The sequence below is a fragment of the Sminthopsis crassicaudata genome, chromosome 5 (assembly GCF_048593235.1).
Source record: "Sminthopsis crassicaudata isolate SCR6 chromosome 5, ASM4859323v1, whole genome shotgun sequence".
Classification (NCBI taxonomy): Eukaryota; Metazoa; Chordata; class Mammalia; order Dasyuromorphia; family Dasyuridae; genus Sminthopsis; species Sminthopsis crassicaudata.
In genome coordinates this window covers 258,783,637-258,810,100 of record NC_133621.1, presented here as the reverse complement: position 1 = coordinate 258,810,100, position 26,464 = coordinate 258,783,637, and the positions used below count along the sequence as shown (strand labels likewise).

General features: G+C 34.0%; 1 protein-coding gene across 3 annotated transcripts in view; it reads right to left on the bottom strand.

Moving 5' to 3' along the window:
- TMTC2 (transmembrane O-mannosyltransferase targeting cadherins 2) overlaps positions 1–26,464 on the bottom strand; it is a 526,397-nt gene that overhangs the window by 311,819 nt on the left and 188,114 nt on the right. For 2 of the 3 annotated variants that reach the window (XM_074270881.1, XM_074270880.1), the window contains one exon: positions 1,582–2,152. The exons of the other annotated variant lie outside the window; for it this stretch is intronic. In XM_074270881.1, coding sequence (XP_074126982.1) covers positions 1,582–2,152 — 571 coding nt within the window. The remainder of the gene's footprint in view (positions 1–1,581; positions 2,153–26,464) is intronic. 3 annotated transcript variants of the gene reach the window in all.

Below are 26,464 nucleotides of genomic sequence, written 5' to 3'. Positions count from 1 at the left end.
AGGATAGTAGCCAAAGACTCACAAGACTTCTAAAATAATACTGTTCTTGAAGGTTTGGGGGGGAAAAGGGGAAAAAAATTAAGTTGCACTTGCCAATGGACAAGCTAACACAGGTACTTTCAATTGTGACCTCCATTCTCCGAGACTAGAGTTAAGAAAAAGGAAAATTATATTTTGTGTTGTCAATACTTGGCATTTCTTCCAACACAAGCCCTTAACAACTCAACTATAACTTAGGGTCCTATAAAGTTGATCTCCAGAGTTGCCCCAAATTAAGTTATTTACCTAGGGTTTCATAGTCACAAGGTATCATTCTGACATCTCTACGGCCAATATTCTGGCCATTTGTTGCCATCTTGCCCCTCTATCAAACTTGAATTCAAGAAAACTTGAACTAGTATCCCACCTTGGACATTTACTAACTGTATTACTCTGTGCAAGTCACATTTTCTTTCCCAAATTGGTTCCTATTCTGTAAAATGTAGTTTATCTATTAGGGTTATTATGAAGATAAATAAGATCATATATGTAAAACTTGAAAATTTTAAAGTGTTGATCTATGTTAATCTTAACACCAAAGCAATAATTATAACATTAGAATGAGGATCTCAATCTTCAGACTGAACATCTACATAATCTCTCTCATGTTCACATTTGGAGTTAGAGCAGTGGGATCTAAGCCAATCCAATATCTACTGATTGAGAACCTATTAATTTCCAGGTTCTAAGCTAAATACTAGGGATATAAATGGTAAAAAGAAAGACATTCCCTGCCCTCAAGGAGCTTACAATCTAAAAAGGATAGACAACATACAAAAGGAGGGTTCCAGGCTGAAATCAGAGCAGGGAAAGGTGGATCTTACTTTTAGCTCTTAGTTCAGATATTACAGAAGCATTTTCAATATACATGCATGGTGGGTGCATTTGTTGTAAGTTTTTATGATATAAAAGAAGAAATGAAGAAAGGGGATATGAACATGGAACTTTTTCATTATTAGGGATTCCCAGTGTGACAATTTTCTCTATCAATGAAGAATACAACCTGATTTAGTAGATAAGTCCTGGAAAGTTACCCCAGAATCACAGAGGTTAAATGCCTACAGTCATATAACCATTAAATCTGGGGATGAACACATATCCTCCTGACCCAGCATTCCATCAAATATTATATGACTTCTCCAAATGAAGACATAAGAGAAGTCATTAAATTCTGAGTTTGTATCAATAATGAGACAAATATATACTGACATTTATTTTAAGAATTAAAAATATAAGACATATATTCACGATAGAAGAATATAAACAAAGGTGGTTTTCCCAATATGAAATCTAGGTCAAAGCAATGAGTGAACAAAATTGAGCTCAGTATGGCCTAATTAAAGTAATTAGTGAATAAAACCCACCTTGTAGTAAGTGGTCTGGAATGATTCTTTCACTTTCTCATGACAAAAGAGAATGCTTTGGTAATTCATCTTATGTTCTATTTGAAGAACTGCAAAAATACCCATTCCTTATCTGGTAGGTGACCAACTAATTATTTCCCTCATTAAGCCAAGGACCCAAGAGCCAACACTCACTTACTTTGTAAATAGAAGGTAGAATCTGGTCCATTTTCAGTCTGTGAAAGACAAAGACATCGTAAACCGCTGACACGGCCAGCACAGTCACACCTTGCTCCTTCCACAACATACTGCACCCAGCGCAGAGTCCTGTCCCTAGGAACCAGCCCCAGGTGCTCAAGGAAGAGCCTCTAGTGGAGCAGTGCTTCACATAACACAGCAAAGAGAGCAGGAAGAAGAAGCTGGCTCCCACATCGGCCCTTCCCACGACGCCTGCCACTGCTTCTGTGTGAATTGGGTGAGAGGCAAACATTAGGCCAGCAATGAAGGTCCAATGTCCATCACCAAGGAGGATCTTGGAGAAGCTTGTGAAGAGGCCGGTGACTGCTGCATGCAGCAGAACATTGACAAGATGGTAGCTCCAGGGATTCAAGCCTCCAATGGCGTGATTAAAGCGGAAAGAAAGGGTACAAAGTGGCCTATAGGACTTGTGGCTGCCACTATGTGTAAGAAGAGTCCCCCAAAAATCATTGTAGAATATGTGAGTCCATGGCGTTTCTGGGAGAAGATCCTGATTAGTCTTGATAGCTCGGCTAAAAAACAAAATTATTTTTTAAAATAGAATTAAAAATAAAATACATTTTTAAATGGAAACAAATTGCAGTGACATTGTTACATCATTCCCTTAGCTCCAATGCTGTGTGCTAAATGACATGATGTTTCATTTTAGCTAGGCTATGATTATATAGAATGAATATAAATAAGGGTGGCTTCCCAAAGCCTATATTGTCTAAGTTTAGAGGTACTACAAAGAATTTCTAGTCTCTCAAGATAATAAAATCCCAAGGTAAAACTGATAAGAGACATTCACAATTAGATATTTATTCTTTTCACTAATGAAATTGTTACATGTTGAAATGTAATTATTCCTAAGAGGGAAAAATATTAAATCTTATCAGTTCATATTTCATCATAAAAGAGACCTTAGTGATGTCATTGTCCCAATTCTTCCTTTTATACATGAGTATAAAGTGAAGATCAGAGATTTGAATGACTTTCCCATGATAATATCATTTAATTTGTAAACCAGAGGTGGGATCTGAACCCAAATCCTCTGGCATCAAATCTACCTTCATGTGAATGAATTTATCAGGTTCCCCCCCCCCCCAAAACAAATGTTAACAAAGGAAAAATTAAAATTAAATAAACAAACAAACAAAAATCCCACCTAATGATGAATAAGTATCAGGACAAACAAAAACAGAAAGAATATCAGCCAGGAGTGATATTTTAATTGTTTGCACTCCTTGACTTAGCTACAATCCCACTGCCCATCCTTCTTGATTGCTCCAACTGACAGTATCCTCCAACTTCTAATTTCCTTCAGTTTTTCCTGCCTTTGAAATATTTGGAAATTTTCCTTGCTACTTAAATATGCTGCATGTGTGTGTGTATGTGTGTGTGTGTGTGTGTGTGTGTGTGTGTGTGTGTCTGTGTCTGTGTCTGTGTGAGTGTGTTGACTATCCAACTAGAAATCAAGGTGTTACAAGGCAGAGATTATGCCCTATGTTTATCATGTTTTCTTTATATCAAGTGCATGGAGAAATACTGCCCCATAAACTCCTGAAGGAAACTTGCCTGCTTTCCAATTTGCTGTGGTCATGAACACAAGTAACTATTACCAGAAGTACTAACAGGCCTTCAAAGCATATGTGTTGTTAAAGTTTCCATACTTGTTTCATAAACATTTCTTCTCACCTCTGCCCCATCCATCCTACTGTAAGCTCTTTGAAGGCAGCAGCTGAGTTATTTTTTCTCCTCATTGTATTCTCAGCATTTAGCACAGACACGCTTATATGTCCGATAAACATTTGCTGACTTCAATTCTCAAAGTAATCTTCCCTTACTACTACCACTCACCCAAAGGTCAATCCAATTTTTATTTGGTACATAAGGGTATATAAAAATAAAAAAAAATCTAGGTACCTGAAAATATTTTCCCCATCTCACTGATCTTTCCATGACAGTATCTCATTTTTGTTTCCATTATTAAAATGGATTAAGCCTATCACGGCTTAGAGCCAGAAAGGACCACAGAGTTAGTTGTGTCTAACACCTTGAGAAAAGGAAACTGAGCCTGAGGGTGACTTCCTCAATGTCACACAATTGCTGAAACCATGTCTTGACTATTGCTCAGATAACTAACTGCTATTATATATTAACAGTTTGAGTTTTGAATTTTTTTTTTCTGTGCAAAGCACAAGAGTTACACTGATACATTAAATACAAGAGGAAAATTCAAACCGAGGTCTTTTGACTCCAAGCATAATATTCTTTTCCTTTGCAGCACATGATTGGAAAACAAATAAAGGGGGTGCTTTCAGTTGCCATCAGACCAAGAAGGCTTTGAGAGTCTACTGTCAGGAGCGCTCTACTAAGTCATTAACATCTTGGGACCAGAGGGATGTTATATATAACAAAATAGCAGATTTCAAAAGAAGTCGTTCTAAAAGGCATAAGGGTGCCAAGGCAGGCAGGTTTAAGGTGGTATAAGGCCACCTTAAGATGGGCACTGGTGTTTTAAAGTAAACTTCATTTGCATTGGGCTAGTCTATTTTTCCAAAGTACTCTATCAGCTGAATTTTCTCCAGAGGATTAAAACATTCTGAATGCTTATAATTGGTTGTGGCATTTGGGAAAGGGACAATAGACTTGATGAAACCATGTTTTGAATAACACTAAGTTAATTGACTGCATACCATATTTTAATAGTTTGACTTTGAGTTTTGATTTTTTTCTACACAGAGTACCAGTTACAAGTCTGTATGTATTGACTTTGTGCTAAATGAATTTCCATATAAATTGGCTTTTAAAACATTAGAAACAGATGTTATTTGGGATCCATTAAATTAAAACACCCTGCAATGACATTCATCAGAATCTAACCCAGGAGTAATCGCTTAAGACTTGATAGGTTATAATTAAAATGTAAAAGAAATACAAAAACTGACATACTGCCAAACAGCATTGTCAGGAACGACTGATCTTCTAACAAGATTAGGATGAGACCCTCACTGGCCTTTACACCAAAGCATTAATTCACACATTAGTATGAATATCACTGACATTAGGGAGAAACATCTACATAAAAGCTATCATGTCCACATTTGGAGTTAGAGCTGTAAAGCAGCACAAAGACAAAACAATCTTCTTCTAAGAGGCTGAGAAGCTCCCCTAGTCACTGGATAGTACTGATAGGAAGGGTGGGTAGGGAGGATGACAAATATCAGGGGATCAGAATTTCAAAAATGGTTAAGGACCAGAAACCATAGTTCTTGCAGTCATCAGCTCACTATCACAAGTATGCACACACACACACACACACACACACACACACACACACACACACACACACGCACGTATACATAGCATATAGAGTATGTACAGAAATGTATATAAAGAGATGACACCAAAGTTCAACTTTATTAGCTGTTGATTTACTGAAATAGATACATATACAGGCTACAAAAAATGCAGAACTCTTACAAATCATCAAGAAATGAATCAACATGGATCTACTATCATCTAATCAAGCATCTACTTTGTGTCAGACATAGGCGGTGGGAATAGAAATACAATCATGAAATAGCCCCTGCCTTTGAAGAACTCCCATTCTTTGGGGCAAGAGGGGGTGAGCAGCCATAAAAGTATATGCAAAAGAAAGACAAGATGATCTGAGGAGAAGATAATGGCTAGGTATTGGGGATGATGTCATATGCAATTTTAATAGAAATTGGAGTTTAAGAATCAAAACTGAGAGGAAATGGACAGTGCAATGACATGAAGATGGAAGATGGTGTATTCGTTGTGGATAGCAATAAAAAAAAGTTAATTTGGATAGATTATAGAATTCATTAAATGCAATCATATATATTAAACTTAAAAAAATATATTAGGGTCATGGTAGAATAATCTTAAAAAGACAGTTTATCGTAGATGTATTTATCATCATCTCCATTGTCAACAGCAGCATTTATGTAGCATTTTAAGGTTTATAAAGCATCTCACAAATATGATTTTATTTTATCCTCATAACATTCCTTGGACATATGGATGATTTTACACATAAGAAGACTGATGCAAATGGAGGCTGCCTTCCTCAAGATCACAAGATATATTCTGAGGTAATATTTGAGCTCAGGTCTTCCTGAGTCCACGGAACTTACTGTCTGCTAATAATAATAGTCACTGGATTGAGGCAGCTAGGTGGCGCAGTGGATACAGCACCAGCCCTGGATTCAGGAGGACCCGAGTCTCAGACACTTAGCACTTCCTAGCTGTGTGACCCTGGGCAAGTCACTCAACCCCAGCCTCAGAGGGGAAAAAAAATAATAGTCACTGGATAGTACTGATTGGAATGTTGGCAAGCATAATCTACTATATAAGAAAGATCATTTTGGCAAACGAGTAGAGTAAATGAGTAGATTAAAGACTGAAAAGACTCAAAAAACTATGTCACAATTCTTCAATACCAAAGATCAAGAGTAAACAAAAATAATAAAAGAAGAAATGAAGAGGAGAGAAAAAAATATAATTACACAAAATGTATTATATTTGGCAAATCTTCAATATATAAGAAATAGAAAAATAAATTGATTGCTCAGACAGGCTTTTGCTCAATCCACACCATTTTGACCAAGAAAATAAAGCTGGTCAGTTTGAACATCATATTACAGATTACATATATGTCCATGATGAAAGTTATTTCAGGGTCATTTAAACACCTATATATTGAAGGAATACATAGGCTAAAAATCTTAAATGACATAAATGTATTTTTGTTTTACCAAGTTTATGAACCAGAATATGGATGAGAGATTTCTCTGATAATGGGTGATAAAATGCCCTCTACTGAACAGTGTCACTGCAACTTAGTTTTCAAAATTTGTTATAGGCACCTGAGAATTTAGATGAGTTATTTGGGTTCAATATGTCAGAAAAAGCACTAGAATTCAAGAATTCTAGGCTCTGAGGTTAGCATTCTTTCTATATACTTTGTATTTTGGTATATAACAAATAAACATAAGGGAAAGAAACATCCCATAACCACACAGTTAGGTGGGGAAAAGACAACTAAAAAATGAATTTCAATATTGATTTAATTTCTGAGTTTATTTTTGTAACAATGTTGATTATTCAATAAGCCAAGCTTTGGATAATAAAGGAAACTTATCTCTAGAAAGGATGGAAAGAATGGGAGCAAATTATGTGAAAATAAAACATTTTAGCCACAGCACTCTAGAGAAAATAAAGACTGAGAGATTGTCACTGAAAACAAAAAGAATATGTCTCCAGTGAGACAAAGACAAAAGTGTTTTATTTATTTATTTTTTACCATCCAAAATTTTTAATAAAGATTTATCCTTTTATTTGATATGCTCATTTTTAGTCTTCTGTTTCTATTGTCCCTTATTATTTTTTTTTTCCCTTTTAGAATATATCACTAAAGGTCAAGCCAATTGTAAATCTTATCAATGGTGTGGGGGGGAAAAATCTGCCCTGCCATCTTTATTTATCTGGTGTGAGACTCAAAGCTAAGAGCATTTCTATTGTTCTTTGCAGTTGCACCAGCACATCATTGCTCAAAGTGAAAAAAGATATAAGATCTTCTGACCATCAAAGTTTTATTCTTAAAAGGCTATGCTAATAAAGCACATGCATTGCCAGGTCCTAACAAGCTGGCAAAATTTCAAGTATAATGCCTATTCTGATTTGAGAGGGTCTCTGATAGGAAGACCACAGTGAGACTTTAGAAAGAGCATTGATTTTGGATTCAAATGACTTGGATTCTAAATAAGCAATATTAGGTGCACTAAGAAGAACATTGGTCTGAAGTCCTGTGTGGACTTGAAGTTATTTAACCTCTCTGACCCACAATTTCCTTATCTGTACAATGAAGAGATAGGATTAGAAAGGCTCGGTGTCTTTGGAGTTCTTGATTATCAGTGTGAGTATACCCTCCATCAATACAATCTCCATTTCCTCTAATTTGAACAAAATATTCACCAAGCTGAAGGTGACATTTTGAGGAGCCTTTCCAAGCTTAACTAAGGCTGGATGGCATAACTCAAAGCTTTTCCAGCTGAATGGAGCCTGCCAGAGTTTACTCACTGGGGACAAAAACCTTTCAGAACTTTTCACCTTTATGCCATTATGTGGCATCAGAATGAGATATGAATTTCTATTAAAGTATCCTTGTGTGCAAATAGATGATGCAATGGTTAGAGAACTGGATCTAGGGTCAGGAAGATTCATCTTTATGAGTTCAAATCTGAACTTTCCAGCTGTGTGACCCTAGGTAAGTCATTTAACCAGTTTGACTTGTGTAAAATGAGCTGGAGAAGGAAATGGCAAATCACTCTGCTGTCTCTGCAAATAAAACCCCAAATGGGATTAGACACGATTGAAAAATGACTAAATTATATGTGCAGAGAGAGTAAATAGAAACAAACATCTCTTCTAGACTTAGCTACTCTGTTCAATACTATGATCAAAGACAATTCCAAAGGACTTCTCATGAGTTTTAAAAAAATGCTACTCATCTCCAGAGAAAAAAACTGATGAACTTAGTGTAAATTGAAGCATGATTTTTCACTTTTTGACACATATGACTAAGAAGGAAATGTTTTACATGATTTCATGGGTATAATTGATATGTATTTTTTTGTTTGTATTTTATTATTTAAGTTGGTGAGAGGGAAATAGGAGGGAAAAAATTTGAAACTTAAAATTTTTTAAAGGAAAGAATGTTAAAAATAAATAAAGGATAAATTTGACAATTTTAAGGGGAAAGAAAAAAAAAAATTTTAATTTGGCCAGTTAGAACTGGAATTCCAATATTAGGATTTTTGCTAGGATTTAAATTACTGTTTCTAGAATGCCTGAATAAATGAAAATGGGTTCCCCAGAAGGACTTCTTAGTTCTCATATTATCATTTACTATTGAAAGATAAAGTGGACAAGTGGGAAATATATTAGTTCACTAATCACAGAACATGGGTTCAAATACTGCCTCTCATGTCTACCTACTGTGTGTCTTTGGACAAGTCATTTTCCCCTTTAGGCTTTGGTTCCCTTTAATATAAAAGGATTTCTAAAATCCTTCTAAAGTCTAAATCTATGATGCTATGAGCATCTCTGTAGGAACTTCCAGTACTTATTCAGATTACAATTTTTAATCTATAATCCTAGAAACTTCCACTATGCTTGTTGAGATGGAGCATGGAATCATGAAAAAAAGGGTCTAGGTTCAAATCCCAACTCAGACCTTACTTATATGAACTAGGGCAAATCTTCATGAGCCTTGGATTTTTCACCTGTGTAATAACAGGGTTGTATTGGATAGTTTCTGAGATCCCTTCCAGCACAAGAGCTATGGTAATAAGGTCCTTGGATTATTTTTTAGTGCTGATTTGCTATTGTTGTTTTATTTTGTTTTGCTTGTTTTTTGATGCTACAGAATCATAATATTAACTCACATTGCACACACCATTTACTAAAACTCCCAGGTATTTTTCATGCAAATTTTTGTCCAGTCATGACATCAATATTTTAAAAATATACAGATATAGAAGCCAGATATAGAACTTTATACTTATTTCCATAATATTTCATTTTAGAAATAATCCATTTGCATCTGATTTTTGGATTCATTTTGTCAGTCTCTTCTCCCAGACCTGTGCTATATAAAAAAAAAAAAAAAATGAAATAAAATTCCCTCTATGCTACGATGAAGGTCTTTGATAATAAAATTTAAGTATCCTATTGGCTAATATGTTGATGTTACTCACTCTCCCCTCTTTCTAAGGGTTAGGAAGATCAATTATCAGAGCAGAGGCAGATGAGAGAAAAGTTTGAGCTTGACATCTAAAAGGAATTTCTACTTTCCCAGATAAAGTATTGCATAATTGCTAAGTATTATTATGATGATGATCGTTCCTACTATTGTCAAGTCAGGCTTAGAATTTCAGAGAGAAAATGAAAATTATTAACTTTTAATGCAGTTAAGTAGTGGATTATTTTAGCTAACAAAGATTCTCATCCAATCATAAATTGTACTTAACAAAGACGTTTTTAAATTATATAAATGAGAAATCCTAAGTGAATTTCAAAATAACAACTAAATGCACTCACTCATTCATTCGTTATCTATTTATTAAGGGCCTAGGTGCCCAGCACTGTGCTATACAAATAGCTAAAAGTAAATAACCCTTGACTTCAGGGAAGCTACATTGTACTGAAAATATACTAGATGTACACATAAGTCTAATTTCTAATAATATGAAATCACTGGGGAGAGAACTGGCATCGGGGTATGAATTTAAGCCAATTGCCTATAGCAGTCATGTCAGACCAAATAGAAAACTGGCCACTAAACATAATAAAAATCCTGGAACACTGCATAATTGACTTAGTTTTGAAATCCAATGTTTTATTGTATTTTTATTTACTTTGCTAAACATTTTCCTGCTTACATTTCTATTTGTTCTATCTGTTGGGGAGTATTGCTGCTAGTGGATCCCATATCCAATATTCCATATCTGGTCTAGACTGCTGGGAACTTAAGTGACTTGCTAAGGGTCACATAACTACTGTGCATCAAGGACAGAGATTAAACACAAGTATTCCTTACTTTAAGGAAACCACTATACCTAGTCTCACATGATACCTTTCCATTATTATAGCTGGCACTTGCATAGTGCTTTAATATTTGCAAAGCATTTTGCATATGTAATGTAACATTATCCTTGAAACATCACTGGAAGATAGGTGGTATCATCAATATCCATTTCAGAGATGTGGAGTGTAGAAGTGACTTTCTAAGCTAAGATAAGTATAAGTGTCTGAGGCAGAATTTTAAGTCAAGTCCTCCCTGTCTCACACTCAGCACTCAATCACAGTACCTGGAACATAGTAGACACTTAGGAAGTGTTTAATGATTAATTTATTGATTGATATATTTCCAATTATGTTAGCATCAAAGAGAGTGAACAATATGTAATGAGTCTAGAAAAGTTATACTGAAGCTAAGTTGTATGAACACATCAGAAATTCACTATTCCTAACGTTTTACTTTTACTTTATTTTTTCTCTCTCAAAAAATACTCAATATTTTTGTCATCACTTTACCATACACACAATAAAAACCCATATTAATATTTTCAACTTAGTTTCATAATGACTATATCTGTGAATGTGTCTGCCGAGCCTTAAGTATTACCTAGAGATATTGAGAAATTAATTAATTTGCCCATGGTCACAAAGCTAGAATATGTCAGAGGCAGAGCATGAAACAAGGTTGTTCAGTTATTTTAGTTGTGCCTGCCTCTTTGTGACTCCATTGGGGTTTCCTTGGCAAAGATGCTAGAGTGGTTTTCCTTCTTTAGCTCATTTTATAGATGAGGAAACTGAGGCAAACATGGCTAAGTGATTTACCCAGGGTCAGACAACTAGCATCTTCATGACTCCAGGTTCAGTGTTTCCATCCACTATACCTACCACTTAGCTAGTACTCCTTAGATATTACGATATGCTATCTGTTGAGCACTTTCTGAAACTCTTCAAAAATTTTTTCTTTCAAGTAGAATGTAAGTACTTCATAAATGGAAATATATATAGGCATTGTCTTTATATCCCCTATGTAATCACTTAATAATCACATGATAAATCACTAAAATAACAACAACAAATCAGCCACTCTGGAATTGAATTAAATTAATAATTTGAATAAAGATGGAGATTCCAGACAGATCAGATACTTGGTTCTCCCAATAAGACAGTTTCACAAAGTATATCAGACTGAAAAAGAAAGGAATTTTCAGGAGTTGAACTGCGGAATAGCCTGAATCCTCAAATAAGATACCATTTTGTTAGTTATATCAAGAAAACATAAATATCCAGGCAAAAGGCACCACAGCACAAGGCTCAGTAAAACAGGTGCAGAGAAATATATTCAAGAGACCTGAAATTCCACATAATAAGCTCTTGATTACAACTGTGTTTGTGTACACACATACACATGTGGACATGTGATACAGTATTAGAGCAATTTTTAGAAGATAAAATTATTTTAATTATACAATTATTATTTTGTAGAATTTATGAACTTACCCACAAAAAGCAAAATAATTCAGAACATTGCTTTTACTTTACTTATAAAATGTTGCTTTACTTCACCCTAATCCCTTAATCTTTAAAAACTAAAAGTGTCCTAGAAAATCTGGAATAAGAAAAGGCTTTACCAGTCCTATAAAAATAGTCTTCATGACCAAAGTAGATGTCATCACCATCACCAATGGTTCATAAATATAAAGAAGTATGACATCTATGAGAAATGATGAATGGGTGTAGAGAATATAAACACAAGGAGGTACATAAACAGGTGCAATATGAATTATGCAGAACCATGAAATATACACACAGAAACATAATGATTACAATAATGTGTTAATGGTGGTGGTGATGGTCCTTCAGTTTTGAAGAGGACAAATGACAGGAATAAATGAGAAGAACAAGAAAAATGAAACTTCAAACTGGATTATTATGATGACCAATCTAAGAGACAAGGAAGACATGAGAAAGTTCACCTTTCCTCTCTCCTATTAAAGTGGTGGGGAACCGTGAGTGTGAAGCATTACACATACGGGCTGACTTAGCTAAGGTTCTGGCTTGCTTTGCAAAATTGCTTTATTTTCTCTCTTTTCTTATTTGTTTATTGAAAGATAGTTTTCTAGGTATGGAAGGAGGTTATATCCATTTGTAAATAAAAGTTTCATAAAATGTATCAGATTTTTTTTAAAGGAAAGAAATGTTATACAGACTAATAAATAACCTAGAATTTTATATTATAAAGTATAACAAAAACCATACCTATCAACGTTTTGGCCTACCCACATCCCTTTTGTGCTCTGAAATACAGATTTCAATTTAAGTATACATATACACACATCTGAGAAAGATCAAACTTTGAACATATTGCTGCAACACACACAGAACATGGGAAGTTTCACCAGAATGGCTTGTGATGACAGGGTATGCAGACATCTCTACAATAATATCAGCCTCAGAGCTAAATCAGAAAGGTCTTCTGAACACAGCAATCTACCATTGCTGATGAAAAACAGATCTGGTTTGAGGAAAATGCTCTAATTTAAAACTAACACAGATGAACCTATGTGGAGTACTAAAACATTTGGTCTTCAAACCACCAGCAACTTTCTAATTTGTCATGAAAAGCCAGAGGTTTCTCATCTGTGCTGAGGGGGGGAAAAGACAAATCTATTTTAACAATTGAAATGGAGTAGGGTTCTATGATGTTTTTTGTTCATCTCCATTCTTCAACTAAAGCTATAAGAACATGCAATAAATTAACCCATGGTATGTCTCCTTTCTACAAAACTTCATACAAAGCTGCTTATTTTTAAAAATATTATCTAAAAATCAGAATAAGCCTAAAAATCAGGAATTGCTGCATAAAAAGAGTAATATCTAACTCATTCTTGGACAATGAAGACCTCCAGTAAGAGGAAACCCACTAACTTCCTAAAAAGTTCACTTCAGGAGAATTCTAATGATTAAGGAGGTACTTCCAATCTGCTTCTTTGCAACTTCTTAGCATGGTTCTTGGTTCTGCCCAAAAGTACCAATTACCACAAATCTAATTGCTTTTTTATACAACATTCTTTCCACTACCAGAAGATATATATCATGCCCCTCTCCATGTCTTCTATTTCCCAGTCTAAACATCTCCAGCTCCTTCATTAATATTCATATGGCATGAGTTGGAGGCCCGTCATCATCCCTGCTACTTCCTCTGAATACTCTCCATCTTGTAAATAGCTTTCTTTCAATATGATACTCATAAGTGGATACAATGTTCCATATGTAGCCTAGCATTACAATACAGCATGGGACTCTCACCTCCATTATTTCAGATACCATGAATTCCTTAATGCACCAGTTTGTATACTTTTGGCTCCCACATGTATTGAGTTTCCAAATCCCTATTAAATCCCTCATCCTTTTCAAGACAAACTGCTATTGATCTGCATCTAATACATGTGAAGGTAATTTTTTTTTCCCATTCAAGGATAAGACTTCAAATAAATATTAATCAATGTTAAAATACATATTTTTAGCAGAAGTTGTTTCCTCATCCATGAATTCTCTGTGGTCAACGAAATCACAGATCCAGTCCCTATTCATATCCAATCTCTATCTTATCAAATTGACATAATATCAGTCTATCAAGCATTCTCAACCCACAGTTTATGAACTTAAAAAGCTTTTTTAATAAATCTATTTCAATAGAAATGATCTCTTTTGCAATTCAATATGTTTTGCTGGAAAACATTATTCTGAAAAGTGGTCTATAGGTTTCATCAAATGACCAAAGACATAACAATACACAAAATAAAACTTCCTAGTCTAGATCCTTGAGTCATGAGTCTAGACTAAATCATTTGACATGTTAGCTACCTCTACAATCATCTACAAACCTGATAAGTGTGTCATATGTCCCTTGATCTAAGTCAAAAGTTCTCTGACTTTTGAATTTTTGGAGCCTTATATTTTTTAAAAAATTACTGACAAACCTTCCATATTGTTGATGTTTATCATATCTATAAAATAACTATATTAGAAATTAAAATATTTTAGTATATTATGAAAACAGTATTTACTTGTAGTTTCAAGGACTCCCCAGTTGTCCCCAGACATATTTCAATAACTGATGAGTTAAGTCATTGATTAAAAAGTTAAATATCACAGAGCCAAGAATAAAGTAGCTAGCAAACATTATTGGAAAACTCTTTCCAAGATAATGTTAAACCATTCTTTGGGATCAGTCATTCAAACAGTTCTAAATTACTACAAACTAATAGTGTCTAACCTAACAGTGCCAAAATCAAGAAAAAATATGCCTGTAAATTATAGATTTATTTAGAAAAACACAAATCAACATTATCTATTTTGTATTGTATTTTTACTTATTTTGTTAAACACTTCTCAATTACATTTTAATCTGGTGTTCGAGAATCACCAGTTTAACATCTGTGATCTAGCCTACATGAAAGACATTTTCAAAATCCTTTGCTATCTCTACAGCATTCCTTTATCTATCAGTTCAATAACACAGTCAAAAAAGGAAATGAGACTAGTCTGATATGACCTGTTCTTTGATTAACCCATTAAAGGTGTAATTATCACCATACTTTTCCAAGTATATGCTTAACCATACCTTTGATAAATAGATTCTGGAAGTTGCCAGAAAATGAAGTGAAGTTCATTGGCTTCTAATTAATAGACCTCCTTTGTATATTCTAGCCTTGTGGTTTTCCAAGCTATTAACAATATGGCACATACTTTTTTAAGTGGTTTAAAAATAATGAAGAATTTATTAGTCAGCTCTTCAGCAGAGTGACCAAAGCTTAGCAATTGCTGGTATTCCAAGGTTTGTGGTGATTTTTAAAGATCTGAATTAGTACAACATCTATGATCTTCATTTTTCTAAAAAGACCTAACTCTAGGAGATCTGGTTTCAAACATCATCATAGAAACATGTTTGTTTCAGAGATTTCTACGAATTTATAAAATTATGAGACATAACCTAAAACTTCCTAATGGTTACTCTGAGATAAGACAATAATAGCAATAGTATACAATGATTTGCTGAAAATTATTTAGCTATTCTCAGAAATACAATGATCTAAGACAATTCCTAAGGACTAATGATGAAATATGTTCTTCATCTTCGGAGAAAGATCTGATGCAGTCCAAATGTATTTGAAGCATACTTTTTCTTTAACTTTACTTTTCTTAGGGTTTTGGGAGGCTGTTTTCTTTCACAACATGATTAATATTGAAATATATGTTTGCATGACTGCACATTTATAGTCTAAGTAAAATTTATTGCCTTCTTAATGAGGGGGAAGGAAAGGAGAGGATCTGGTACTTAACATTTAAATAAATTAATGTTAAAATTATTTTTACATGTTACTGGGGAAAAATAAAATATTCAATAAATAATTTTAAAGAGATAATAAAGAACTATATGAAACCAAACTCAGCCCATATCACTTGAGAATAGGTTCTATATGTTACAAAAATAGCACATTATTTTTGAAAATTAGAATACCGGTAGTACAGAATCTCAGAGTTAAAAGGGATCTTAAAGATTGTATAGTCCATTTCATACAGGAAATAGAATCTGACCACATGCCTGGAAAATACTTCTCCAGATTTAACATTTAATTCTGTCTCAAAAAATTAAATATACTAGAAGAAATTGGCATGTATTTAATGAATTTATCATTAACACATATGCCAAACTGTCAATGAGGCAGATAATATAATTTTGGGTTAGACATATTTTAAGCTATAGGATCACAGACTAAGAAATTAAAGGATCTTCAGAGGCTTTCTAATCTGACTCCCACATTTCACAAATGAGAAAAAGTGAAGTCCAAAGTGATTAGTTAGGTAATTTGCCCAAGGTTGAACCAAGATTTTTAAGTCTCTGGAGCTAGTGTGCTATCTCTATAGACAGAGAGATAGACAGGAATAGAGAGAGATAAACTACCATACTTTCTTTAAATATTATCTGTTATAGCCTTTGAAGACAGACAAAAATTCTAAAAAGCACTGAGGTTCCATATTATGTAAATAAAAGATCTATGCAAATATGTTCAGGTATAAAATAATAAAACAATGTTTAAGAGAAACTAAGCTCTCCTGAGAAGCAATTTCACCAGTCTGGATCCAAAGCTCCTACTGCAACTAACCCAGCCTATTTCTTATTACCCACTGTAAACGTTGTCTTCTTTACCAATATAAGATAAATCCATTAACTAATCTTTACCTCAATAGGGATTCCCTCACAAGGGATGTAGAATGTCATAGATTTGGTTGTTATTTCTCATAACTCAGATCAAAATCTATTCCTACCTGCCCAATCCATGCAAATTCTAACAAATGTCATTTGGTACATTCACTACAGGGATTCCACCCAGTTCACCAACACAAAAATAAATTGCAACACAATTTTCTTGGGTGGAATATACAAGGAATGAATGATAATAATTTCCCTCCCTAGTAAATTGTGATGTCAGTCATCTAAAGTGGGAATGACTATATACAAACTCTAAGATTTGAACAGAATTTTAAGCAACAAAGCATAGAGAAACAAGCAGACAGAACAATTTACATCCATGATGTAATAAACAAAAGCAAAGGATAAAAGATAAAGGGACCAGACTGGAAACAAGTCAAGCTTTCAAATAGGCCTATTTGGCTGCAAACCAAAGAATAATCTTCATGTATATAAAATATAAGAAGGACTATGGATTAGAAAGCAGCCTTCCTGACACATTCTCACACATGGCTAACACTGTTCACAAGTGCTTCAGTTTTGTTTTAATCTGAAAAATAATATATGTTTTGTATCCCATGCCTTTATAAATAAAAATAACAAGCAGTGTTAAAAAATAATCTTTGTTTTAAAACAGGTGAAATATAAATTGGCTACAAATGATCTACCATCTTGATAGATCTACCATCTATCATCTCAAGCAGGATTTCTTAAGCTACAGTATAAATTTTTCTTTTAATATTTTGATAACTATTTCAAATGAACTGATTTCCCTTGTAATCCTTTAAATTTGATTTTATGCATTTGAAAACAGGATTCTAAGAAGTTCATATGCTTTAACAGATGGCCTAAAAGAAACATGAAACAAAAAGCCTTAAAGAATTCTCATCTACAGCAATTAAACAACTTAATAGTTGATTATCTTGATGGGGGAAGGGGAAAGTTGGTATTGTGAGAGGAGCAGAGAGATAATAGAATGCTTCATGTCAGGGTCACTACAGTAAAACGACACTGATTTAAGCACTAAGAAAGCAACATTAAATACTGATTATGGCAGAGTATCAGATCTGGACAGCTTGGAATGGTACATTAGTACTGTCTTTTAATGCTTTACTTTCCGGGTGCATACTATAGAGATGGAATGGAATATAAAAGTGCTATAACTCTCCAAGGACATTAACCACTGTAAAAAAGGACCTCCAAATGGTGCTGTCTCTAAAAGGTAGTAGGTCACTGGGGAAAGTAATTTTTCAAAGCTCCAGAAACATTGGCACTTTAACTTTCAGCCAGTCAAAGAGATAAGGCTGGCTGTCTCAGCAACAGAATCTACTTTCTTCAATTTTTAATGTCTGCCCATTCCAGGTTTCCCAAGAGAACGCATCATATTACTCATGGCATCACAAATGGATTGGACTGTCTGTATATGTGCATGTGTTTTTAAAAAGGAGAGGAGGAAATCATCAATCAACAATTCATTTTAAATGAAAATTTGATAAACGCCAGGATACCACACCATAAAAGCTCCTCTCTCCTTCCCAAAAGAAATAATAATAATAATAAAGAGTCCATCTCATTGCCACCCTTCAGGAGAATTAAAATGAAAAGAAAGTCCCTAATGTGGAAGGCACATGTTTTTTATTTCCTTTTCTATAATCACACAGGTATAGGCATGTTCAAATGGTGATGGATTCATCTGGAATGTGGAAGACCAAGGGGTTCACACTTATAAAGATCAACAGTTGTTTTAGAAATTAATGATACCACATCTTAAACCTCTGCACAAGTTCTAAACTGATCCAGGTGCTATCATCAGGGTAGAAACAGATGCAGTGTTAGCACATTAAATGGGAGACCTGAGCTTCTATATTGCTTAATAGACTCCACATGCTGAGCAGGATCAAGATGGGATAGAGTACATTCCAACCACCAAATGTTGAAGTATAAGAATCTTGTTATTTATGCTACATTCAGCTATAACTTCCACAGAATTAATAGCACTCCAATCCAATAGCTTTTAACAAACATTCATTAAGATGCTTTAAATTGCAAAACACTAAGTGAGGTATTAGGATTATTGATTTGTTTTTTTTTATTGTCTCCCCTCAAGGAGCTTACCTTCTACTGAGGTAATGAAACAGATAACACTATTACCCCAGTGGCCTTGTTATAGAGATTTGTGCTATGAAACCAGAATATGTTTATTTTACATTGACATCTAACTTTAAAAATCAGGTAAAAAATTAGAACAATAAATAAACACTACAAAAGTTTGGTAGTATTTTTGAATAATATTTTATTTTCCCCAATGACATGCAAAAAAGTTTGTAACATTTGTTTTTATTAAATTTTAGATTCCAAATTCTTTCTCTCCCTCCTTCTCCACCCCTTTCCCTGAGATGGTAAGCAATTTGATATAGGTCATGCATGTGCAATCATGCGAAACATTTCATATTAGTCATGTTGTGAAAGAAAACACAAAGAAAAACACATACAAGTGAAAATAGTATGCTTTGATCTGCATTCAGACTTCATCAGTTCTTTCTCTGGATGTGGATAGCATTTTTCATTATGAAAAGTTTGGTGTCATTGATAAAATGCTTATATGTAACAGGGTGCAATATAAAGATACCAATGTTGCCATCAAGTTAAAGATGGAACTGGTAACATCAGTTTCTCTCTCTGTCTGAAGCCCTAACAAGAAGAGGCAGAAACATTTTACATATACATACATATATATACATATATACATATATATATATGTGTGTGTGTATATCTATCTATACATACATATACATATGTGTTTATAAACACATATATATGTAGTGGGAGAAGAACAGGTAGAGGCCTAAGAAAAAGGAAGAGGCAGAAGGGAGTGGGACAGGCAAAAAGAGATGAAGAGAGAAAGAAAGAGGAAATGGAGAGAGAGCAAAGGTGAATGGGGAAGAAGGGAAAGGCGAGAAGGAAGAGAGAGGGGGGGAGAAATAAACAGGGGAAAAGGAGGAGAAGAAGAGAGAGAGAGAAGAGGAAGGGAAGGAGGGAGGGAAGGAAGGAGGAGAGAGAGAGAGAGAGAGAGAGAGAGAGAGAGAGAGAGAGAGAGAGAGAGAGAGAGAGAGAGAGAGAGAGAGAGAGAGAGAGAGAGAGAGAGAGAGACATGTTTTGTCAATTTCCTTCCTTAGTTCCCCTTTGTTTTGGTCACTACAGGCTAAATTACTGCAATTGACTCAAAAGCTGTCTGGAACCAAAAGGATTTCATCATGAAGTTTTCTGCATTTATTGATTTTCCCCCATCTATTGACTAAGGACCTTGATGTTCTTAAATAACAAGTTCAAGAATAGCTTATTAAAATAATGTCCAACAATTTTTTATAGTTGTTTTTTTTCCTATTTGCAGAATGGAACACTTGAAAGCTAAATGAATTTTTAGCTCTGCCAAGAGTTCTCCAATGTAAACTCCTTGAATCAAGCCCTCTAATTTCTGTATTCATGTTTTATTTACTGAACTTTCCACCTTAATCCTAAATTTGTATTAAACAGACTTCAGTTGATTGCCTATACTGTTGCAAGCCAGCCCTTTTACATACAATACATTAAAAATAAAAGTGCATAGAAAAGTTATAATCATCACAACTACAAAGCACATGAACACTTCATGTCAAAAATAAAGCTTCAAGAATATAGGTACATAATAATAAGAGAAAATGTTCTTTTGTAATGTTTGAAAATACTTTAAAAATATCTTTATTCCTTACACAGTACTTAAAGGTCAGATGTAAATAGAAGTAAACACCACACTGATCTAACAGCATACAATGTTGTTCAATTTTGTTGCATTCATTTGATGTTTAGATGAACAATAAGTGGATGCAACTGAGTAACTCACATTTTCTGTTATGTTCCCTCAAAGCTGTGTCAAAGAAGCATATGGATAAGTGAAAACACGGAAGAGGAATGAAAAGGTCTAAAGCACAGAAAAAGATCTGCTCAAGTGATAATGATATTTTTCTTGATCATATTTAGTGCAACAAATAATGGAAAGTAAACCTAACACTCTCATAGCTTTAATATCTCCAAAGAAAGGCAGCATGGTAACAAATGAAAGAGTACTGCTCTTGAAACTTAGCTTTAAAGATCAAGAATGGACCCATCAGTCTAGTAGTTTTCAAACTTTGGTCTTTGAGACACCTTTACTGTCTTTAAAATTGTTGAGAAAGAAAAAAATTGTTTATGTAGTTTACATCTATTAATATTTATCATCTCAGAAATTAAGACAGATATTTTAAATATTTTATATCTAAATATTTATTTATTAGTTTGAGATTTAAGTATTTATTAAATCATTAAAAATGTAAAATGAACCCATTACATGTTAACAAAAATAATCTTTTTGTGAAAAATAACTATATTTCCCAAAACAGTGAGTAGTAGTATTTCTGCAAATCTCTTTAATATATGGCTAGTAGACAGTTGGATTCTCATAACTGCTTCTGCATTTAGTCTATTGGGGCATGTTGTTTTGGTGGATATTAAGGGATAGGGCAATTCTTGGAGAGCTTCCATAACTGTGGATCATAGCATCTGAAGGAGTTGCAGCCTGGGAACGAGATAAACTAGAGGCAATGGGAAGAGGAGAGAGGTCAGACAATGCAATGGCCTTTTAGTCAGAGAGGTCAGAGAGCAGCAACTGCCTCTCAGTCTCCTTGTATCATCTTCTCACAAGAGGAGATCCATTCTTCAGGTCTGGGTTGGACCTCCAGCAGCCACTGTCAGGTAGCTCCTGTATGCCAATAGGTGGAGGTATATAAAAAAATATATCTTCACACATATATGTAGTAGGAAATGGGAAAATATTTAGTACTATAATACAATCTTTGCATTTTTATGAAAATAGTTTTGATATATCAGTTCCTCTATCTGTGTCTTGGGGACTTGAGGGCCTCAGCAGATCAGAATTTAAGATTCCCTTATCTATTCCAGTCCCCATAGATCTTTTTAGTTGTTCACTCATTTGTCATATCTGAAATGGGGTTCATGACCCCATTTGGGGTTTTCTTAGCAAAATACTGAGGTGGTTTATTGTTTCCTTCTCCAGCTTATTTTTCAGATGAGGAAACTGAGGCAAATAAGGTTAAGTGACTTCCTCAGTCATTTAACTAGCTAGTTAACTGAATTCCTATTTTATATCTGAGAAAATTGAGTACTATCAGGAGAATGATTGACTGGTTAATTACGTAATAAATAACAGAGAATTGGAACTCATATCTGACTCCCAGTCTAAGGCTCTTTCCATTCTACTGGGGTTCAGCTATTAATGCCAAGTAGCTACATGAACCTGGGCAAGTCACTTTGCTTTGGAAATTGAATCTTCATAACTCTAAAAATGTGAATAAGAATAATTCCTGTACTGATTATCCCACTTCCAAGAGGGCTATGAGATAAGTGCCTTGTGCTTTCTAAGAAAAATTCTACAAACCCAAATATCTGCTGCAATCTCCCTTTGATTTTTCTCTTTTGCCCCTCAATGAGCCTTAGCAAAATTAAATACCAGAATGAGAGAGTTTTGGGACTGGACAATACATTAAAAGATATAGAATCAACCTTTCTTTTTGTACATGAAAAATCCAAGACCTCCAAAGGAGAAGGAACTTAATTCCTGTTGATAAAAATGTGATAAGCTTACAGTTAGCTTTCTGGGTCATGGCCTTTTTGGGATGGAGGGAAGGGTTATTACCAAGTGATAACAAGAGACAACTTCCTTCTATGGCTATATTAAATAAAGAATCAAATCAAAGTTGAAGGAAATAGAGTTATAATGACCCAACTTTTCCCAAAGGAGAATAATTTGCATGCATCTCCCTCTCTTTGAAAAAGTAAGGGACAACAGATGTGAAAGACTACATAGGATCAAACTTGTTTGGTGTATTTGTTAATGTTGCTGAAATCCTTTTTTAATCTTTCTTTTTTTATCCTGTATTATGAGATTTGGCTATCTGGGTAGGAATGTGAAGAGGGGAATATAGAGAAATGGAGGTAATATAAAACAAAAGACATGAATAGTGGGCTTAAATGATGAACATTTTTGATACTGCAAATCAAATAAATTAAAAACTCTCAACATAGTATATTTCACTACACAGAATTTGTAGACATTTAGGGAAAATAAATATGGAGAGAAGGAAAAGAAAGGAAAGTTTAAGAAATATATACATGCATGATATTTTTTTTCAGAGAAGAAAACAACTATTCTGAAGAGCAATTACTTGTAATTTTGTACAACTATGAAGTCATCTTTAAAAAGCTATTATTGCTCTTTCAAACTTCTCCTTTCTAGGGCACAATTCTCAGCAAAATCTATTGGTAAGGCAGGGGCAGGGAGGGGGAAGACGGGAAAAAGGCTTGTATAATAACTAAACTTGGAACAAACACATTTATACAACATGACAAAAAAAACAAAACCAAAAACTTAGTTTACTTTCTTTGGATGAGTGATGAAGTTAGAACCATAACTTGGGAAACTTCAAAAACCTCATGCTCTGATTCAAAAGCTGCTTTGAATTAAGCACTGTCATTGGCATGCAATTTGTTTGTAGTGAAGATTTGTGCCTTTCAGTAGAACTATATATTGTGTGTGTTTAGGAGCAAAGTACAAAAAAGTGTCAGTAACTTAATAATAGTCCTAAAGTGTCACGCCTAAAAGCCTGGTCCCCAGGCCCTGAGGACCGGATGCCTATGATATTTCCTAAGTGAAACTGCTTTACAGGGAAAAAGCAAAAGGTCTTTGAGACCTTAGAAGTGCAAAATATAAAGAGCCCACAATAGCATATGAATTAATCAATAATTGCTGTGCTATGTATTTTTTATAAAAGAATCAGACATATTATTTAAAAATTGAAAGGTATCATGTGTCATACTTAAGAGTGATAGATTTAATATCAGGAAGACCTGAGTTAAAATTCATGCCAGAAGGCACTTAATGTATTGAGGAAGAAATCACTTAAACACTCAAGCTTTGTTTTCCTCACTTTCCTCACAAAAGGAGGTGGCAAGTAGTTGGTGTAGAATGTCAGACCTAGAGTCAAGTAGACTCATATTTCTGAGTTCAAATCTGCTCTCAAATACTAGCTTTGTGACTCTGCACAAGACAATTAACTCCTCAGTTTCTCATCTGCAAAATGAGATGGAAAAGAAAATGGCAAACTATTTCAAGTAAGTTTGCTAAGAAAACCCCAAATGGCATCACAAAAAAGTAAGATTGAAATAACTGAACAAGAAAAAGGGCACAATAACAATAGCACTTATTTTATGAGATTCTTGTGATCACTAAACACCATAAAGTATACATATATATGTACATATATCATTGAAAACCTCAAAGTGATATATGAAATATTAGCCATCATGACCATTTCAAGAATTAGAAGTCAAGGCATCAGGAAAAAGAAAAATCCATTAAAAGTTTATGAAGAAATTTCTCATTGCTGTAGCATCATTATAATCTAGCATGGCTCTGGAAATGAGAAAATACATCCTTCTCTCTTTTTTGCAGAGATAGGGGACTATGAATATAGAAGAAATATACAATCAAACTTGATTAACTAGTGTTGCTTATGTTTACTATCTTGCTAAACTTTCCCCTTCTCCCAACTCCCTTATTTCTTGTTATTTATTAAAAAGTACAATTTATTGAGTATAGCATTGGGGTGATATATCAGGAAAGGAAGGTGATGTAAAAAACAAAAATAAAATTATTTTTTAAAAGAATCTCTCCACTTAATCCTGAGCTTGTTTTTACTTCAAAGAAAAATGAGTCACACTGGTTTGCAATGTTCTCTATGCTTCTTTTATACTTGCAATCTCAACATCTCATTTGATACAATCAATAAGCCTAGGCTATGGTAGCTTCCAAGGCAATTTGACTATACTGGGACATTTACCAAGATTCTCAGGTTTCTCCAAAATGGAAAGGTTGGTCATTCCAGATTTAGAAACACTTGACCAGCTCCTTTCTAATTCAGGGAAGCATGGCTGAGATATGGTTCCAATTTTAGTCCACACACTTCACATTGTAACGCTGGTGTATACAAGAAAGGGCTGAAGATCAATGGTTAATGGCACTGAGGCATTTTCAAAAACTTTCAATTTAATCATACTTTTAGCATCAAAGTTCCTAGAAACTGTAGTTGTAGATTGCCAGCACAAATGACTATAAAATCCCTTTGCACACATGAAATGATATGCAAATAATTAAGAAACTTTGCAATGTCAACATAAAGCTAAGGACTAAAGGTTGATGAGCATGAAGAAAAAGGACACATGTGAGTCAACTCGATGGAAACCATTCAAAAGGCCAGTTCTTATAATCACCAAAACCATCACTTACTTCTGTTACCTAAAAAAGCTTATTTCCAATAATGTTCCATTTTTAAAAAATGCTACATTAAAAAAATGTAGCACCCTTATTTCTACATAAAGCCAGTATTAATTTTCACATGTTCATGGGTAACTTGGATATTTTTTTACCAACAGAGTAATTTTTTCCTGCTACTTAAGCAGTTACATTTGCACCTTTCTCTTTCTCTCTCGTATATTATATATATATACATATATATATGTAATATAGCTAATAATATATAACAATATTAATATCATGTATAATTATAATACATAATAATATTATTATATAATATTATATAATAATATATAGCAACCAACATGAAAAAAAAAAAAACCAAAGCCAACAGAAATCCCTAATAAAAATTATAAAATCTAATGGAGCGTCAGTAAATTTTATTTGAACCCAATGATTCCTCAAAGCACCTAGGCCTCTAGAGAATAGTTTAATGGCAGGTTTCATAGTTTAGAGATGTGTGAAAAGGACTAATGGTCACACTGTGGTTTCAGAGGAAAACCAAGTTAACATCACTATTCTAAGTGTCATTTCCAAAATGAAATAGCAATAGCATATACAGTGTCTTATTCACAGTTTTTCATTACACTAATTATCCTGCTTTGACTCATTTGAGTATCCCACATTTCCACTGACATTTATTTTTACTCTGTTTTCCAAATGCCACAAGTTGAATTAAGGCAAGCAATGGGAGTGAAAAGGGTAAAAGGTGATTTCACATCTAATGAGTAATCATTTCATATCCATGAACTGTATAAATGTGTTTCTTTTAGCTAATAGATTCCAAACTGGAGATTTTTTTTCATTTTTCTCATAATTTCTCAAATAGTATTATCACTAACAGTATTATTCATTTCAATTTAAGAAGCTTATGTTATGTAAAGAAAGAGGCAACAGAACATAGTTTTGTTCTGGAATTGGGAAGAACTGGGTCAAGATCTGCCTCTGACACAAACTAGTAATGAATCATGGGCAAATTTCTTAATCTCTCTGAAACCTGGGCAACTCTCTAGAACTATTAACTGCAGATGAGTTGCTAGTCTATGCTAGCTAAAGGAATTATCACATTGAAAGTTCCCAATATTGATTATAAGTCTATGTTCCTTCCCACAATGTACCAACTAGAATAGTTAGTTACATATCATTTAAAAAGGAGATCTAAATACAGAATCACAGCTAAACTCTGAATTTATTATCAGGGATACATCTATGATCTTACAACCTGATTTTAAAACCTGCCTCAGACACTTATTAGATATCTTAGTCTGAGCAAATCAGTTAGTCTTTTTCAGACTGTTTCTTCATCTCTAAAATTAGGTTGATAATTACACCAATGCCATGACATCGTTGTGGGTATTAAATGAAATAGAATATTTAAAACACTTTGTAGATGGAAGGGCAGCTAGTGGCACAGTAAGAAAGCAGCCCACTTGGAATCAGGAAGACTCATCTTTATGAATTCAAATCTGATCACAGAAACTTATTTAGCTGTGTGATCCTGGACACAAATGATCTGGAGAAGGAAATGGAAAACACCCCAATATCTTTGCCAAGAAAATATGACCAAAAAGGCAA